General features: G+C 42.4%; 1 protein-coding gene across 1 annotated transcript; it reads left to right on the forward strand.

Moving 5' to 3' along the window:
- Positions 1 to 8,091: 8,091 nt before the first annotated feature.
- LOC125553957 lies at positions 8,092 to 8,944 on the forward strand. The gene is made up of 3 exons (XM_048717595.1): positions 8,092 to 8,231; positions 8,416 to 8,521; positions 8,605 to 8,944. Exons 1-3 carry the CDS (start codon positions 8,190 to 8,192, stop codon positions 8,718 to 8,720), a joined length of 264 nt encoding a protein of 87 aa, XP_048573552.1. The 5' UTR covers positions 8,092 to 8,189; the 3' UTR covers positions 8,721 to 8,944.
- The last annotated feature ends 11,135 nt before the right edge of the window (positions 8,945 to 20,079 follow it).

Raw genomic sequence — 20,079 nt, forward strand, 5'->3', positions numbered from 1 at the left:
TATGTAGATGCATCCGATGACTCGTTGCTAGATGAACTCCTAGATGATCTTGGTGAAACGAGTAGGAAAATTTTTGTTTTCTGCAACGTTCCCCAACACCAACAAGGATGGGGGGCGGCCAGGGCAGGAGCCCAAGGGGGATTCGGCCACCCTTGGGGCGCCTCCTACCTGCCTCCCCTCTCCCCCGCCTATATATATGAGGGAGGGGGCGCCACACAAGACCACGACAATCTCTTAGCCGTGTACGACGCCCCTCTCCACAGTTTCGTCCCTAGGTCATATTTTTGGAGTGCTTGGGTGAAGCCCTACGGAGATAGCATCACCACCACCATCACCATGCCGTTGTGCTGCCGGAACTCATCTACTACTTCACCTATCTTTCTAGATCAAGAAGGCGAGGACGTCACCGAGCTGAACGTGTGCTGAACGCGGAGGTGTCGTACATTTGGTACTTGATCGGTTGGATCGCAAAGAAGTGCGACTACATCAACCGTGTTAATAAACGCATCCGCTTATGGTTTACGAGGGTATGTAGACACACTCTCCCTTCTCATTGCTATGCATCTCCATTGATAGATCTTGCATGTGCATAGAAATTTTTTGTTTTCCATGCAAGGTTCCCCAACAATGGTATCCGAGCCAGGTCTATGCGTAGATGATATGCACGGGTAGAACACAAAGGAGTTGTGGGAGGTGATGGTCATACTGCTTACCACCAACGTCTTATTTTAATTCAGCGGTATTGTGGGATGAAGAGGTCCAGACCAACCTTACATGTCCACACACATGAGACCGGTTCCACCGACTGACATGCAATTTGTTTTGCATAAAGGTGGCTGGTGGGTGTCTATTTCTCATACTTTAGTTGAATCGAATTTGACTACGACCGGTCCTAGAAGAAGGTTAAAACGGCAAACTTGATAATCACTGTTGTGGTTTTTGTGTAGTTAAGAACAGTTCTTACTAGAAGCCCGTAGCAGCCACATAAAACTTGCAACAACAAAGTAGAGGACGTCTAACTTGTTTTTGCAGAGCATGTTGCGATGTGATATGGTCCAGATATGATGTGATATATGTTGATGTATGGGTGATCACGTTTTGTAATATCGACAACCGGCAGGAGCCTTAGGGTTGTCTCTTAATTATTGTATGAAATACAAGCGCCATGCAATTGCTTTACTTTATCGCTATGCGTTAGCAATAGTTGTAGTAGCAATAGTTGGTGAGACGACCCCGACGCAATGATGGAGATAAAGTTGTCGAGCGGGTGACTATGGAGATCATGATGATGCTTTGGAGATGGATATCAAAAGCACAAGATGATGATGGCCATATCATGTCAGATATTTTGATTCCATGTGATGTTTATCCTTTATGCATCTTATTTTGCTTAGAACGGAGGTAGCATTATAAGATGATCCCTTCACTAAATTTCAAGATAAAAGTGTTCTCCCCGAGTATGCACCTTTGCCAAAGTTCGTCGTTTCGGAGCACCTCATGATGATCAGTTGTGATAGACTCTACGTTCACATATAACGGGTGTAAGATAGTTTTGCACATGCAGAATACTTGGGTTAAACTTGACAAGCCAAGCATGTATAGACATGGTTTCGGAACACTGGAGACCGAAAGGTCGAACGTGAGTCATATAGTATATATGATCAACATAGAGATGTTCACCATTGATGACTACCCCATCTCACGTGATGATCGGACATGGGTTAGTTGATTTGGATCATGTATCACTTAGATAACTTGAGAGATGTTTATTTAAGTGGGAGTTCATTAGTTATTTGATTAATTGAACTTAATTTATCATGAACTTAGTCTTAATAGTTTTTGCATATCTATGTTGTAGATCAATGGCCCATGCTACCGTTCCCCTGAATTTTAATGTGTTCCTAGAGAAAGCTAAGTTGAAAGATGAAGGTAGCACCTACACAGACTAGGTCCATAACTCTAGGATTATCCTCATTGCTGCAGAGAAGAATTATGTCCTTGATGCAGCGCTAGGTGACCGACCTACTGCAGGAGCTACTGCAGATGTTATGAACGTTTGGCATACTCGATCTGATGACTACTCGATAGTTGAGTGTGCCATGCTTTACGGCCTAGAACCAGGACTTCAAAGACGTTTTGAACATCACGGAGCATATGAGATGTTCCAAGAGCTGAAATTGATATTTCAAGCTAATTCCCAGGTTGAGAGATATGAAGTCTCCAACAAGTTCTATAGCTGCAAGATGGAGGAGAATAGTTCTGTCAGTGAACACACACTCAAAATGTCTGGGTATCATAACCACTTGACTCAGCTAGGAATTGATCTTCCAATTGAGAGTGTTATTGACAGAGTTCTTCAGTCACTGCCACAAAGCTACAAAGCCTTCATGATGAACTATAATATGCAAGGGATGATGAAAATGATTCCTGAGCTCTTCGCAATGCTTAAGGCCGCGGAGGTAGAAATCAAGAAGGAGCATCAAGTGTTGATGGTTAACAAGACCACTAGTTTCAAGAAAATGGCAAGGGAAAGAAAGGGAACTTCAAGAAGAATGACAAGCAAGTTGCTGCTCCCGTGAAGAAGCCCATAGCTGGACCCAAGCCTGAGACTGGGTGCTTCTACTGCAAAGGGAATGGTCACTGGAAGCAGAACCGCTCCAAATACTTGGCGGATAAGAAGGATGGCAAAGTGAGCAAAGGTACATTTGATATACATGTTATTGATGTGTACCTTACTAATGCTCGTAGTAATGCCTGGGCATTTGATACTGGTTCGGTTGCTCATATTTGTAACTCGAAACAGGAGTTGCGGAATAAATGAAGATTGGCTAAGGACGAGGTGACGATGCGCGTCGGGAATGGCTCCAAGGTCGATGTGATCGCCGTCGACACGCTACCTCTACATCTACTTTCGGGGTTAGTTTTAGACCTCAATAATTGTTATTTGGTGCCAGCGTTGAGCATGAACATTATATCTGGATCCTATTTATTGCGAGACGGTTATTCATTTAAATTGGAGAATAATGGTTGTTCTATTTATATGAGTAATATATTTTATGGCAATGCACCCTTGATGAATGGTCTATTCTTGTTGAATCTCGATCGTAGTGATACACATATTCATAATATTGATGCCAAAAGATGCAAAGTTGATAATGATAGTGCAACATACTTGTGCCACTGCCATTTAGGTCACATTGGTGTAAAGAGCATGAAGAAACTCCATGCGAATGGGCTTTTGGAATCACTTGATTATGAATCATTTGATACTTGCGAACCATGCCTTTTGGGCAAATGACTAAAACTTCATTCTCCGGAACAATGGAGCGAGCTAATGACTTATTGGAAATAATACATACCGATGCATGCGGTCCGATGAGTGTTGAGGCCCACGGCGGGTATCGTTATTTTCTAACCTTTACATATGATTTGAGTAGATATGGGTATATCTACTTAATGAAACACAAATCTGAAACATTTGGAAAGTTCAAAGAATTTCAGAGTGAAGTAGAGACTAGAGAATCATCGTAACAAGAAAAATAAAGTTTCTATGATCTGATCGGGAAGGTGAATATTTGAGTTACGAGTTTGGCCTTCATTTAAAACAATGTGGAATTGTTTCACAACTCACGCCACCTGGAACACCACATTATAATGGTGTGTCCGAACGTCGTAACCGTACTTTATTAGATATGGTGCGTTCTATGATGTCTCTTACCGATTTACCACTATAGTTTTGGGGTTATGCATTAGAGAGAGCCGCATTCACGTTAAATAGGGCACCATCTAAATCTGTTGAGACGACACCGTATGAACTATGGTTTGGCAAGAAACCTAAGCTGTCGTTTCTTAAAGTTTGGAGATGCGACACTTATGTCAAAAGGCTTCAGCCTGATAAGCTCGAACCCAAATCGGAGAAGTGCGTCTTCATAGGATACCCTAAGGAAACTATCGGGTACACCTTCTACCATAGATCTGAAGGCAAGATCTTTGGTGCCAAGAATGGGTCCTTTCTAGAGAAGGAGTTTCTCTCAAAAGAAGTGAGTGGGAGAAAAGTAGAACTTGAAGAGGTAATTGTACCTTCTCTCGAACTGGATAGTAGCACATCAGAGAAAACCGTTCCCGTGATGCCTACACCAACTGGAGAGGAAGCTAATGATGATGATCATGAAACTTCGGATCAAGTTACTACTAGACCTCGTAGGTCGACCAGAGCATGTTCTGCACCAGAGTGGTACGGTAATCTTATCTTGGAAGTTATGTTATTAGACCATGGCGAACCTATGAACTATGAAGAAGCTATGACGAGCCTAGATTTCGATAAATGGCTTGAGGACATGAAATTTGAGATAGGATCCATGTATGAGAACAAAGTATGGACTTTGGTGGACTTGCCCGATGATCGGCAAGCCATTGAGAATAATAAATGGATCTTCAAGAAGAAGACATATGCTGATGGTAATGTCACTATCTACAAAGCTCGAATTGTCGCGAAAGGTTTTTGACAAGTTCAAGGAGTTGACTACGATGAGACTTTCTCACCCGTAGAGATGCTTAAGTCTGTCCAAATAATGTTAGCAATTGCCACATTTTATAATTGTGAAATCTGGCAAATGGACGTCAGAACTGCATTCCTTAATGGATTTCTTAAAGAAGAATTGTATATGATGCAACCAGAAGGTTTTGTCGATCCTAAAGGTGCTAACAAAGTGTGCAAGCTCCAGCGATCCATCTATGGACTGGTGCAAGCATCTCAGAATTGGAATATACGCTTACGGAGAAGCCTGTATTTACAAGAAAGTGAGTGGGAGCTCTGTAGCATTTCTGATATTATATGTGGATGACATATTATTGATTGGAAATGATATATAATTTCTAGATAGCATAAAAGGATACTTGAATAAGAATTTTTTAATGAAAGACCTCGGTGAAGCTGCTTATATATTGGGCATCAAGATCTATAGGGATAGATCGAGACGCTTAATAGGACTTTCACAAAGCACATACCTTGACAAAGTTTTGAAGAAGTTCAAAATGTATCAGTCAAAGAAAGGGTTCTTTCCGGTATTACAAGGTGTGAAATTGAGTCAGACTCAAAGCCCGACCACTACAGAAGATAAAGAAAAAACGAAAGTCGTTCTCTATGCCTCAGCCATAGGTTCTATCATGTATGCTATGTTGTGTAACAGACCTGATGTGTGTCTTGCCATAAGTTTGACAGGGAGGTATCAAAGTAATCCAGGAGTGGATCACTGGACAACGGTCAAGAACATGCTAAAGTACCTGAAAAGGACCAAGGATATGTTTCTCATTTATGAAGGTGACGAAGAGCTCGTCGTAAATGGTTACGTCGATGCTAGCTTCAACACTGATCCGAATAACTCTAAGTCACAAATCGGATACGTATTTATATTGAATGGTGAAGCTGTCAGTTGGCGCAGTTCCAAATAGAGCGTCATGGTGGGATCTACGTATGAAGTGGAGTACATATCTACTTCGGAAGCAGCGCATGAAAGAGTCTGGATGAAGGAGTTCATATCCGATCTGGGTGTAATACCCAGTGCATCGGGTCCAATGAAAATATTTTGTGACAACACTGGAGCAATTGCCTTAGCGAAGGAATTCAGGTTTAACAAGAGAACCAAACACATCAAGAGATGTCTCAACTCCATTTGTGAAAAGGTCAAGGTTGGAGACATAAAGATTTGCAAAATACATATGGATCTGAATATAGGACCCGTTGACTAAGCCTCTTCCGCGAGCAAAACATGATCAACACCAAGACTCCATGGGTGTTAGATTCATTACAATGTAATCTAGATTATTGACTCTAGTGCAAGTGAGAAACTGATGAAAATATGCCCTAGAGGCAATAATAAACTTGTTATTATTATATTTCCTTATTTATGATAAAGGTTTATTATTCATGCTAGAATTGTATTGATTGAAAACTTAAATACATGTGTGGATACATAAACAAATACCGTGTCCCTAATAAGACTCTACTAAGCTAGCTTATTGATTAAAGATGGTTAAGGTTTCCTAACCATAGACATGTGTTGTCAATTGATAACGGGATCATATCATTAGAAGAATGATGTGATGGACAAGACCCATCCATTAGCTTAGCATATAATCGTTTAGTTTATTGCTAATGATTTGATGCTTTTTTAATGTTAAATATATATTCCTTCGACTATAAAATACGGGTTAGATTGCATGTATCCTAAAATGCACGGTACTGACCCAGCCATGATGTGTTGGTAGTTGATAGTTCAACGCCGCGGGCGGAACTAGGCCGCGCTTAGACATCAAAATTATTCATCTAAAACATCGCATTAACTCTTCATAGTTTATTTCATCCCCTGAGTTTGAACTAAAGCCACAACACTTTCTTTCATCAAAGGGAGTAATTATTTTTGTTCACTCTAGTAGTTCGCTTAATCTCATTTTTTATCGTTTCCCCTAGCAACCGACTAGAGTAGTCTACCGTATTTCCCGACTCCTGTTTGGATGTTAGAGTAGTTGCATCAGCGACAACGCAGTTGTGAAGTTGGTACTGCCATTATTTTTGCTCTTCAAGGCTTTGACACTTTAATTATGATGAAATTGCTATATATCCATGTGCGCTCCATCTCATTCGACCTCTCCTCCTACGGAGAGCTCAGAGTCTCTCGTGTCATACTCCATTCGTTTCAAAATAAATGACTCAACTTTATATTAACTAAAGGAGTAGGTTCTAGTGCAAGAGCTCAGTAATAACTTTACTTCATATACTTCATTCGTTTCTTTTTAGTCTGCATACAAGATTTGGTCAAAGTCAAACATTGTTAACTTTGACTAGGTTTATATGAAAAAATATCAAGATCCACAATATGAAATCAACATTGTTAGATGCATTGTGAAATTAATTTTCATACCATATAGCTTTAGTATCGTAGATGTTGATATTTTTCTTCATAAACTTGGTCAATTTTTACAAAGTTTGATTTTGATTAAATTTTATATGCAGACTAAAAAATGAAGGGAGTAAAAGAAATAGGAGTATATGCGTGCTCGCATAGTTGTCTGGTGCAAGAAAAAAGACTTGGAGCAGTAGACCGCAGACGAGCGTGACTGCGAGTCTGCCCGCGGCAGCACTAGCAGCCACTCCGAACCGGGATCAATTGGTTTGAATGAAAATTTTGGGGCCGACGGATCTGCGCGGGAGGCAGCGTGCATGCGTGACAGCTACCCCGCCATGTAAGCCCCAAGCCCCTGCCCGCGCACCACGCAAGCATTTTGTCTGTCCGATTCGTCCTGGCACGCCCCGCTCCATCCATGCAATGCAATGCATGTTGTGCACCGGGACACGGCGGGATCCACCGTACGCTGTCGCCTCTAGCGCTAGCCATCACAGCAAGCTTCGTGAGTGAGTAGTATGATTGCTTGATTGGTTGCGATGCTCACTGCTCTCTGCGGTGGAAGTACACAGTGAACCGTCGTCACATCGCCATGACACCGAATTGACCGCGCAACAAACCCCGACCGTGCGGGACGTCCACTACAACACCACACTATTTGCCAGTGACTGAATCTGCACTTGAGGATCCTCAGGCGAGCCGAGCCGGCGAGGGGAACAGCACAGGGGCCAGAAAGAATGAAAGAAAAAGAGCGGCGTGGAATCCGGAATCCCCACGTTGGCCGTCGCGACGTGGCCGGCGGGGCCAGGTGGCACGTGAAGGCACGAGGTGCGTGTCCGCCCAGCCTCTTCCTACGCCCGGACCCTTCTTCGGGCATGGCATGGACGACCTGGAAGCGGACAGCCGAGCCTACGACGGGATAGGGATGAGATATTTGCCACACCATCTCCACATCCCTTTCCGATCTCTCGCACGGCGAATCGCCTCTCCTCCAATCCCCTGCCGGCGCCCACGTGAACGCACCCGCCCGCATTTGCGGCCCCAGCCTCCGCGCGCCACGTCCATACGCCGGCCCGCTGAGTCACGCCGCCGGGGGGAAGAAACGCCGCACGCCGGTCCATGGACCCGGCCCAGGGAGCCGGCGGGCGACTCGGTGTCCTCATCCATGGTGCATGTATAAATAGGTTCCTCCCCCGTCGACTCTGCACGCCTTATCACCACACAACCCCATATACACACGGTTCCTCAGATTACGACTACGATCGAGGAAGAGGAAGAAGATACAATATGGCCCTGGGAGACGACTCTCCGGCCTCCTACATCCGCATGGTATGTGCTACTACAATCGTCGTCTTCCCATCCCCTAATTCGTACCTTGGTCTGCTGCTCCCTTGGTTCTTCTAGTTCTAGCTAGCAGATAGATGATCACCAGCATCAGCATGCACAGGACATTGATTTCTCACGTCGACATCAGAATTGGTCAACTAATTAAGGTGGGATTTTTAATTTGCAGGTTCACCATCTGATAGAGAAGTGCATGACGTTCGGGATGAGCATGGAGGAGTGCATGGAGGCGCTGTCCAAGCGCGCCGACGTTCAGCCGGTCGTCACCTCCACAGGTCGGTCCGTCTCAAATCAGTTACTTCCTCTGATCAGCAGGAACACACTTATCTGTACTGACGCTGAGTTGGCGTGCTTGCAGTATGGAAAGAGCTGGAGAAGGAGAACAAGGAGTTCTTCGACAGATACAACAAGCAGTTGAGATCAGAAAAGGGAGGCCGAAGCAGCTGCAGCAGCAGCAGCGACAGCAGCTCCTAATGATCAACAGGAGATGCGTGCTGCTTAGATGTTAGCCATTCTGCACTTGGTAGAACGAATAATTAGAAGATCGATGGGGCGGGAAGTCAGCTAACGCGACACGATTTATGTGTGCTGGTGCATGTACAGGAATCATAAGCCATCTCGTACTGTTGCCATATTCTTCAGATGTAATTGTACTCATCATGTATCCATCTCCCACAGCTCTCGGTTCAGACTTTTCATACCTCTGTGGAGATTACCTACGGCACCACTGTGTGCTAATCGTCCAAGCAAAGCTTTATCCTGTAATTGGATCTCCGTCTTCTCTTTCTAACGAGCAAAAAAAAAAACGGTTGTCCTGCACAGAAAAAACACTGTTCTCCCCTAACCAGAGATACTAGTACACATGTTCACGGGAAAACGAAGGAAACATGCTATATGCTCAGCGAGAAGTTGGTGTACACGAACGTGCTCCGTGACGGGATGGGACATCTTGTCGTTGGGTCGCTGAAGCCAGCGTGGAACGGTCCAAACAAGGAAAGTTTGCACCGGCGCCATACGTGTGTGCAGTGCCGTGGAATCGGTGATGGGATTCTGCACGGGACAAGGACCCCTCGCCTCTTCTTTCCTCTGATTTTGACGTGACAAGCAACAACTTCGCGAGGCAAAATGGGCAAAAATAACCTCGAAACGCCACTAATTCACAAAGGGTGAGAAAAGGGTGAAACTTTTTCACCCAACTAATCCTTTTGTGTAGTGGCTGATTAATAGGTGCTACACGCATGCGGTGTGGCACCCTGAGGCTGGGCAAGGGCCCACCTCACTCTGGTTGTACAACGTCTAGCCGACACGCGCTACACTGCTTTGTGTAGCGCCTAGACAAAAGACGCTACACGTGCACTTACTAACCGTCACGGCCGGTCCTTCCTAGCCTAGTCCCTACACAAGTGGCGGCCGGTCCTTCCTAGCCTAGTCCCTACACAAACTCCAAGAGCATTTGAACAGAGGACGTCTGGACGCGATTCTCTCTCTCTCTCCCTTCTTAAATTCCTCACTAAATCCTGCAGATTTGAAGATTTTTCTTCGTGGATTTTGACCTCAATCTCTCCCTTAAGGTAATTTTCTCTGATTCCTTTTCATTTGAAAAAATGCTCACATTTGCTCAAGTCTATCATGTTTGGGCAAACCCTAGTTTTTCATGGATTTTGAAATATGTATGGAAATATGAGATGATTGTTTGGCATTTGTTAGGATTAGGCTTCTTAGTATGTTAGGGTTAGGGTTATGGTTCTTGTTATGTTGGGGTTAGGGTTATGGTTCTTCACTACTAAGGAAAAGCCTAGCAGTAGCGTGGGTTTTTGGCCTAGTAGTAGCGCGAGATGCCGCGCTATTGATAAGACGCTACAGCTAAAGGTTAGCAGTAGTGTTGGTCAACACACGCTACTGTTATAAGTACTTAGTAGTATTGATTTTTTCGTAACACGCTACTGGTAAGTACTAGCAACGCGCCTCTGAGCCTGCGCTACTACTATTATTGCGTATTATTTTTTTTCTTCATTTTATGTCGTATTCATACACCATTATACAAGTTTTCATGCAGTAGCAATTTATAGATTGTTTTTACATCACAATGAGTTATTACATCACTAGATGAAAGAACCGTGGACTAGTTTCAAGTGGATGGATCAAGTGGATGGATCCATCCACTTGAAACTAATCCGCGGTTCTTTCACCCAATGATATAATAAATCATTGTCATCATCATCATATCATTAACAACTTATCATCATACTACATCATTGTCATATAACACCTCCTCATGATCAATTTTATCAATGAGACATCATATAGCAAGTTGGTCACTAGTCATAATCACAACTCCTCCTCATCATCATCAACTCTAACACATTGTAGCACATAATAACACATTGTACCAAGGACCTGATCCTCTCTCATAGGACCTACTACCCTCTTTTAGGTAAAATAGTATAAAACAAGATAGGCCCTGGCCCTCCATTATGGAGAATGAAGATTATCCTGTCTCCAATTCTTGTGCTTCGCACAATGTTGTTTCCAAGTAGCTCCCTATGATTAATCATACATTTTTTCCAATCAAAGATTGTCATGTCTCCATCGGTTTTAGAAATCCGGTATGAACAACAGTGATGCGTAGGATGACCTGGCCGTAAGCTCATAACATCAAGGCGACCTTTCGGAAATATCAGATGAGCAACAATCGTTCAGGGTTTTCTGTTGAAAACATAGTAATAACTTCGTAGTTAGCAATGTAGTTGAGTTTTAGAAGAATTTATGCAAAAGATTCACGAATGTCGTAATAGTAAAAAATCTTTCCATGACATCTCCATGGATGTTACCGTAGTTCAACACGTGCACTAGTGGCACATATTGACCATAATGTGCAGGAGTTTGATAATAGATATTGTAATTCTCAAGATCATTAATAAATCAGATCACATGATTTTCCCCTGATAAGTTAATTCTGAGCCATCGGTGTAGTAGGTTCTGTCTACCATCTTCCGCACATTCTTTGTAGAATGAAAATAAGCTATCAATGAAAATAAGCTGTCAACTATTTTGAAATAAATAATATAAATTACTTAATAACTATGTTTGAGAAACTCACATAGCGGTAGAAGTGTATCAACAAGGACCCAAATGTCCATATTGTCTTCGCCGATGTCAGGATCACCAAGATCCATGGTGACAAGCATACCCTCATGAAAATCATACGTCTTGCAAAGTGCTTCCCAATTCGGGCAACCAAAATGGGTTACGCTCTCAGAATTGTATAGATTTACATCAAAATCCATACCATGATGGGTCCTTACGTGAATTATATTTGTTTCCATACTTTCATGATCTTCAAAATTCGTCCTCTCCAAGACATAGTGTCTTGCATGGCATGGGATAAGCTAGTCGAATTGTAAAATACGAAACTTACACGTTGAAGAAGCAGAAGTCGTGCTTAATTACGAAAAAACACTTGTCATTGTTGCGTACCGTTTCAACATCGAAGGTCTCCTGGAGCTTAATGCTGAAGCGTCGACCTTCTACCAGGTGAGGCCTGTCGCATAGACCCCGGTCGTCGCCGCACCAGTCGCACTCCACCGGGAGACTTTCGTCGTCCGACGACGACATGGACAACATTTCCTATGTTCATAATTCAAAGATTAAACTTGTACAATTAAATATATATACTACAAAACTAAATTAGATCATTATTATTCATCATGGGTTGACTATCGGTCTGTCGAGTCTTTTCTTGAAAACTCTCAGCTCACGTGGTGTATATATTCGACCGTCGGTGATGGTCGCTCCTCCCTTCGTCTCCGAGTGCATTACTATTTGGGAACGCAGTAATTTCAAAATTTTCTTACGCACACGCAAGATCCATCTAGGTGATGTATAGCAACGAGAGGGGATAGAGTGTTGTCTACGTACCCTCATAGACCGTAAGCGGAAGCGTTATGATAACGCAGTTGATGTAGTCGTACGTCTTCATGATCCGACCGATCCTAGCACCGAAGTTACATCACCTCCGCGATCTGCACATGTTTAGCTCGGTGACGTCCCATGAACTCTAGATCTAGTTGAGTGTCGAGGGAGAGTTTTGTCAGCACGACGGCGTGATGACGGTGATGATGAAGTTACCGATGCATGGCTTCACCTAAGCACTACAACAATATGACCGAGGTCGAAATCTGTGGAGGATGGCACCGCACATGGCTAAGAGATCAACTTGTGTGTCCTAGGGTGCCCCCTGCCACCGTATATAAAGGAGCAAGGGGGGAGGCCGGCCGGCCCTTGGGGCGCCCAAGGAGAGGAGGAATCCTCCTCCTAGTAGGAGTAGGATTCATCCTTTCCTAGTCCTACTAGGAGGGGGAAGGAAGGAGTGGGAGAGGGGAAGGAAAAGGAGGGCGCCGCCCCCCTTCCTAGTCCAATTCGAACTCAAGGGGGAGGGGGTGCGCGGCCTGCCCTGGCAGCCCCTCTCTCTCTCCACTAAGGCCCATCTAGGCCCATTAGTCCCCCCCCCCGGGGGATGGTCCGGTAACCCTCCAACACTCCGGTTTTATCCGAAACCATCCGGAACACTTCCGGTGTCCGAATATAGCCGTCCAATGTATTAATCTTTATGTCTCGACCATTTCGAGACTCCTCATCATGTTCGTGACCACATCCGAGACTCCGAACAACCTTCGGTATATCAAAACACATAAACTCATAATACCGATCGTCACTGAACGTTAAGCGTGCGGACCCTACGGGTTCGAGAACTATGTAGACATGACCGAGACTCATCTCCGTTCAATAACCAATAGCGGAACCTGGATGCTCATATTGGTTCCTACATATTCTACGAAGATCTTTATCGGTCAAACCGCATAACAACATACGTTGTTCCTTTTGTCATCAGTATGTTACTTGCCCGAGATTCGATCGTCGGTATCTCAATACCTAGTTCAATCTTGTTACCGACAAGTCTCTTTACTCGTTCCGTAATGCAACATCCAGTAACTAACTCATTATTCACATTGCTTACAAGGCTTATAGTGATGTGCATTACCGAGAGGGCCCAAAGATACCTCTCCAATACACAGAGTGACAAATCCTAATCTCGATCTATGCCAACTCAACAAACACCATCGGGGACACCTGTAGAGCATCTTTATAGTCACCCAGTTACGTTGTGATGTTTGATAGCACACTAAGTGTTCCTCCGGTATCCGGGAGTTGCATAATCTCATAGTCATAGGAACATGTATAAGTTATGGAGAAAGCAATAACAGTAAACTAAATGATCATCGTGCTAAGCTAAAGGATGGGTCAAGTCAATCATATCATTCTCTAATGATGTGATCCCATTCATCAAATGACAACTCTTGTCCATGGCTAGGAAACTTAACCATCTTTGATTAACGAGCTAGTCAAGTAGAGGCATACTAGTGACACTCAGTTTGTCTATGTATTCACACATGTACTAAGTTTCCGGTTAATACAATTCTAGCATGAATAATAAACATTTATCATGATATAAGGAAATAAATAATAACTTTATTATTACCTCTAGGGCATACTTCCTTCAGTCTCCCACTTGCACTAGAGTCAATAATCTAGTTCACATCGTCATGTGATTTAACACCAATAGTTCACATCTTTATGTGATTAGTTCACATCTCCATGTGACTAATACCCAAAAGGGTTTACTAGAGTTAATAATCTAGTTCACATCGCTATGTGATTAACACCCAAAGAGTGATCATGTTTTGCTTGTTAGAGAAGTTTAGTCTACGGGTCTGCAATATTCAGATCTGTATGTATTTTGCAAATTTCTATGTCTACAATACTCTGCATGGAGATACTCTAGCTAATTGCTCCCACTTTCAATATGTATCTAGATCAAGAGTTAGAGTCATCTAGATCGGCGTCAAAAGCTTGTATCGACGTAACTCTTTACGACGAACTCTTTTTATCACCTCCATAACCGAGAAATATTTCCTTAGTCCTCTAAGGATAATTTTGACCGTCGTCCAGTGATCTACTCCTAGATCACTATTGTACTCCCTTGCCAAAATCATGCGAAGGTATACAATAGGTCTGGTACACAGCATAGCATACTTTATAGAACCTATGACTGAGGCATAGGGATTGAATTTTTCATTCTCTTTCTATTTTCTGCCATGGTCGGGTTTTGAGTCTTTACTCAACTTCACACCTTGCAACACAGTCAAGAACTCCTTCTTTGATTGTTCCATTTTCAACTACTTCAAAAACTTGTCAAGGTATGTACTCATTGAAAAATTTGTCAAGCGTCTTGATATATCTCTATAGATCTTGATGCCCAATATGTAAGCAGCTTTACCGAGGTCTTTCTTTGAAAAATTCTTATTCAAGTATCCTTTTATGCTATCTAGAAATTCAGTATCATTTCCGATCAACAATATGTCATCCACATATAATATCAGAAATGCTACAGAGCTCCCACTCACTTTCTTGTAAATGCAGGCTTCTCCAAAAGTCTGTATAAAACCATATGCTTTCATCACACTATCAAAGCGTATATTCCAAATCCGAGATGCTTGCACCAGTCCATAGATGGATCGCTGGAGTTTGCACACTTTGCTAGCACCTTTAGGATTGACAAAACCTTCTGGTTGAATCATATACAACTCTTCTTTAATAAATCCATCAAGGAATGTAGTTTTGATATTCATTTGCCAGATTTCATAAAATGCGGCAACTGCTAACATGATTCGGACATACTTTTAACCATCGATACGAGTGAGAAAATCTCATTGTAGTCAGCACCTTGAACTTGTCAAAAACCTTTTGCGACAATTTGAGCTTTGTAGATAGTAATACTACTATCAGCGTCCGTCTTCCTCTTGAAGATCCATTTATTCTGAATGGCTCACCGATCATCGGGCAAGTCAACCAAAGTCCACACTTTGTTCTCATACATGGATCCCATCTCAGATTTCATGGCCTTAAGCCATTTTGCGGAATTTGGGCTCATCATCGCTTCCTCATAGTTCGTAGGTTCGTCATGGTCAAGTAACATGACTTCCAGAACAGGATTACCGTACCACTCTAGTGCGGATCTTACTCTGGTTGACCTACGAGGTTCGGTAGTAACTTGATCAGAAGTTTCATTATCATCATCCTTAGCTTCCTCACTTACTAGTGTAGGAATCACTGGAATTGATTTCTGTGATAAACTACTTTCCAATAAGGGAGTAGGTACCGTTACCTCATCAAGTTCTACTTTCCTCCCACTCACTTCTTTCAAGAGAGACTCCTTCTCTAGAAAGGATCCATTCTTAGCAACGAATATCTTGCCTTCGGATCTATGATAGAAGGTGTACCCAACAGTCTCTTTTGGGTATCCTATGAAGACACATTTCTCCGATTTGGGTTCGAGCTTATCAGGTTGATGTTTTTTCACATAAGCATCGCAGCCCCAAATTTTAAGAAATGAAAACTTGGGTTTCTTGCCAAACCACAGTTCATATGGTGTTGTCTCAACGGATTTCGATGGTGCCCTATTTAACGTGAATGCAGTCGTCTCTAATGCATAACCCCAAAACGGTAGTGATAAAACGGTAAGAGACATCATAGATCGCACCATATCTAATGAAGTACGATTATGACGTTCGGACACACCATTACGCTGTGGTGTTCCAGGTGGTGTAAGTTGCGAAACTATTCTGCATTGTTTCAAATGAAGACCAAACTCGTAACTCAAATATTCTCCTCCATGATCAGATCGCAGAAACTTTGTTCTCTTGTTACGATGATTTTGCACTTCACTCTGAAATTCTTTGAACTTTTCAAATGTTTCAGACTTATGTTTCATCAAGTAGACATACCCATATCTGCTCAAATCATCTGTGAAGGTCAGAAAATAATGATACCAGCCTCGAGTCTCAACACTCATCGGACCACATACATCCGTATGTATTATTTCCAACAAATCTGTTGCTCGCTCCATTGTTTCGGAGAACGAAGTTTTAGTCATCTTTGCCCATGAGGCATGGTTCGCAAGCATCAAGTGATTCCAAAAGCCCATCAGCATGGAGTTTCTTCATGCGCTTTACACCAATATGACCTAAACGGCAGTGCCACAAAAAATGTTGCACTATCATTATCAAATTTGCATATTTTGACATCAATATTATGAATATGTGTATCATTATGATCGAGATTCAATAAACCATTTATATTGATTGTATAACCATAGAAGGTTTTATTCATGTAAATAGAACAAAAATTATTCTTTGACTTAAATGAATAATCGTATTGCAATAAACATGACCCAATCATATTTATGCTCAACGCAAACATCAAATAACATTATTTTAGGTTCAACACTAATCCCAAAGGTAAAGGGAGTGTGCGATGGTGATCTTATCAACCTTGGAATCACTTCCAACTCACATCATCACCTCGCCCTTAACTAGTCTCTGTTTATTTTGCAACTCCCATTTCAAGTTACTACTCTTAGCAACTGAACTAGTATCAAATACTGAGGGGTTGCTATAAACACTAGTAAAGTACACATCAATAACATGTATATCAAATATACTTTTGTTCACTTTGCCATCCTTCTTATCCGCCAAGTATTTAGGGCAGTTCCACTTACAGTGACCATTTCCTTTGCAGTAGAAGTACTCAGTTCCAGGCTTGGGTCTAGCTTTGGGGTTCTTCATGGGAGTGGCAACTTGCTTGCCATTCTACTTGAAGTTCCCTTTCTTTCCCTTGCCCTTTTACTTGAAACTAGTGGTCTTGTCAACCATCAACATTTGATGCTTTTCTTGATTTCTACCTTCGTTGATTTCAGCATCACGAAGAGCTCGGGAATCGTTTTCGTCATCCCTTGCATATTATAGTTTATCACGAAGTTCCAGTAACTTGGTGATAGTGACTAGAGAACTCTGTCAATCACTATTTTATCTGGAAAATTAACTCCCAATTGATTCAAGTGATTGTAGTACACACACAATCTGAGTACATGCTCACTGGTTGAGCTATTCTCCTCCATCTTGTAGGCAAAGTACTTGTTAGAGGTCTCATACCTCTCGACTCGGGCATGAGTCTGAAATACCTATTTTAGCTCTTAGAACATCTTATGTGCTTCGTGGCGTTCAAAATGTTTTTGAAATCCCGGTTCTAAGCCGTAAAGCATGGCACACTAAACTATCAAGTAGTTATCATACCGAGCTTTCCAAACATTCATAATGTCTGCATCTGCTCCTGCAATAGGTCCGTCACCTAGCGGTGCATCAAGGACATAATTCTTCAATGCAGCAATGAGGATAATCCTCAGATTACGGACCCAGTCCACATCATTGCTACTATGATCTTTCAACATAGTTTTTCTCTAGGAACATACCAAAAATAGATAGGGAGCTACATCGCGAGCTATTGATCTACAACATAGTTATGCAAATACTACCAGGACTAAGTTCATGATAAATTAAAGTTCAATTAATCATATTACTAAGTTCATGATAAATTAAAGTGCAAATACTACGGGTTCGAGAACTATGTAGACATGACCGAGACATATCTCCGGTCAATAACCAATAGCGGAACCTGGATGCTCATATTGACTCCTACTTATTCTATGAAGATCTTTATTGGTCAAACCGCATAACAACATACGTTATTCCCTTTGTCATCGGTATGTTACTTGCCCAAGATTCGATCATCGGTATCATCATAGCTAGTTCAATCTCGTTACCTTCAAGTCTCTTTAGTCGTTCTGTAATGCATCATCCCGCAACTAACTCATTAGTTACATTGCTTGCAAGGCTTATAGTGATGTGCATTACCGAGACGACCCAGAGATACCTCTCCGATACACGGAGTGACGAATCCTAATCTCGATCTATGCCAACTCAACAAACACCTTCAGAGACACTTGTAGATCATCTTTATAATTACCCAGTTACATTGTGACGTTTGATAGCACACAGGGTGTTCCTCCGGTATTCGGGAGTTGCATAATCTCATAGTCAGAGGAATATGTTTAAGTCATGAAGAAAGCAATAGCAATAAAACTAGACGATCATAATGCTAAGCTAACAGATGGGTCTTGTCCATCACATCATTCTCTAATGATGTGATCCCGTTCATCAAATGACAACACATGTCTATGGTCAGGAAACTTAACCATCTTTGATTAACGAGCTAGTCAAGTAGAGGCATACTAGGGACACTCTGTTTGTCTATGTATTCACACATGTACTAAGTTTCCGGTTAATACAATTCTAGCATGAATAATAAACGTTTATCATGATATAAGCAAATATAAATAACAACTTTATTATTACCTCTAGGGCATATTTCCTTCACACCACGCCTCTGGTTGTGCAGCGTCTAGCCGACATGCGCTACACTGCCTTGTGTAGCGCCTGGACAAAAGACGCTACATGTGCACTTACTAACCGCCGCGGGCCGGCCCTCCCTAGCCCAGCCCCCACACAAACCCCAAGAGCATTTGAAATAGAGGAGGTTTGTCCATGATTCCCTCTCTCTCTCCCCTCTTAAATCCCTCACCAAATTCTATAGATCTGAAGGTTTTCTCCGTGGATTTCTAATGTCTACTACGAAACCTTCTTCTTGTAGACTCGTGTTGGGCCTCCAAGCGCAGAGTTCTGTAGGATAGTAGCAAATTTCCCTCAAGTAGATGACCCAAGATTTATCAATCTGTGGGAGGCGTAGGATGAAGATGGTCTGTCTCACACAACCCTGCAACCAAATAACAAAGAGTTTCTTGTGTCCCCAACACACCCAATACAATGGTAAATTGTATAGGTGCACTAGTTCGGCGAAGAGATGGTGATACAAGTGCAATATGGATGGTAGATATAGGTTTTTGTCATCTGAAAATATAAAAACAGCAAAGTAGCAAGTGGTAAAAGTGAGCGAAAACGGTATTGCAATGCTTAGAAACAAGGACTATGGTTCATAATTTCACTAGTGCAAGTTCTCTCAACAATAATAACATAATTAGATCATATAACAATCCCTCAACATTCAACAAAGAGTCACTCCAAAGTCACTAATAGCGGAGAACAAACAAAGAGATTATCGTAGGGTACGAAACCACCTCAAAGTTATTCTTTCTGATCGATCTATTGGGCTATTCCTATAAGTGTCACAAACAACCCTAGAGTTCATACTAAAATAACACCTTAAGACACACATCAACCAAAACCCTAATGTCTCCTAGATACTCCAATGTCACCACAAGTATCCGCGGGTTTGATTATACGATATGCATCACACAATCTCAGATTCATCTATCCAAACCAACACAAAGAACTTCAAAGAGTGCCCCAAAGTTTCTACTGGAGAGTCAAGACGAAAACGTGTGCCAACCCCTATGCATAAGTTCACAAGGTCACAGAACCCGCAAGTTGATCACCAAAACATACATCAAGTAGATCACGTGAATATTCCATTGTCACCACAGATAAGCACATGCAGGACATACATCAAGTGTTCTCAAATCCTTAAAGACTCAATCCAATAAGAGAACGTCAAAGGGAAAACTCAATCCATTAAAAGAAGGTAGAGGGGGAGAAACATCATAAGGTCCAACTATAATAGCAAAGCTCACGGTACATCAAGATCGTGCCAAATCAAGAACACGAGAGGGGGAGATCAAACACATAGCTACTAGTACATACCCTCAGCCCCGAGGGTGAACTTCCCTCTTTGTCATGGAGAGCCCCGGGATGATGAAGATGGCCACCGGTGATGATTCCTCCCCTCCGGAAGGGTGCTCGAACAGGGTCCCGACTGGTTTTTGGTGGCTACAAAGGCTTGCGGCGGCGGAACTCTCGATCTA

The sequence above is a fragment of the Triticum urartu genome, chromosome 4 (assembly GCF_003073215.2).
Source record: "Triticum urartu cultivar G1812 chromosome 4, Tu2.1, whole genome shotgun sequence".
NCBI classification, from domain to species: domain Eukaryota; kingdom Viridiplantae; phylum Streptophyta; class Magnoliopsida; order Poales; family Poaceae; genus Triticum; species Triticum urartu.

What these genes read in the sequence shown, in the direction of transcription:
- LOC125553957 (XM_048717595.1), top strand. Translation starts at nt 8,190, where the DNA reads ATGGCCCTGGGAGACGACTCTCCGGCCTCCTACATCCGCATG. An exon ending in CGGCCTCCTACATCCGCATG is followed by an intron (nt 8,232 to 8,415) that starts GTATGTGCTACT and finishes TTTAATTTGCAG; the next exon opens with GTTCACCATCTGATAGAGAA. An exon ending in GCCGGTCGTCACCTCCACAG is followed by an intron (nt 8,522 to 8,604) that starts GTCGGTCCGTCT and finishes GCGTGCTTGCAG; the next exon opens with TATGGAAAGAGCTGGAGAAG.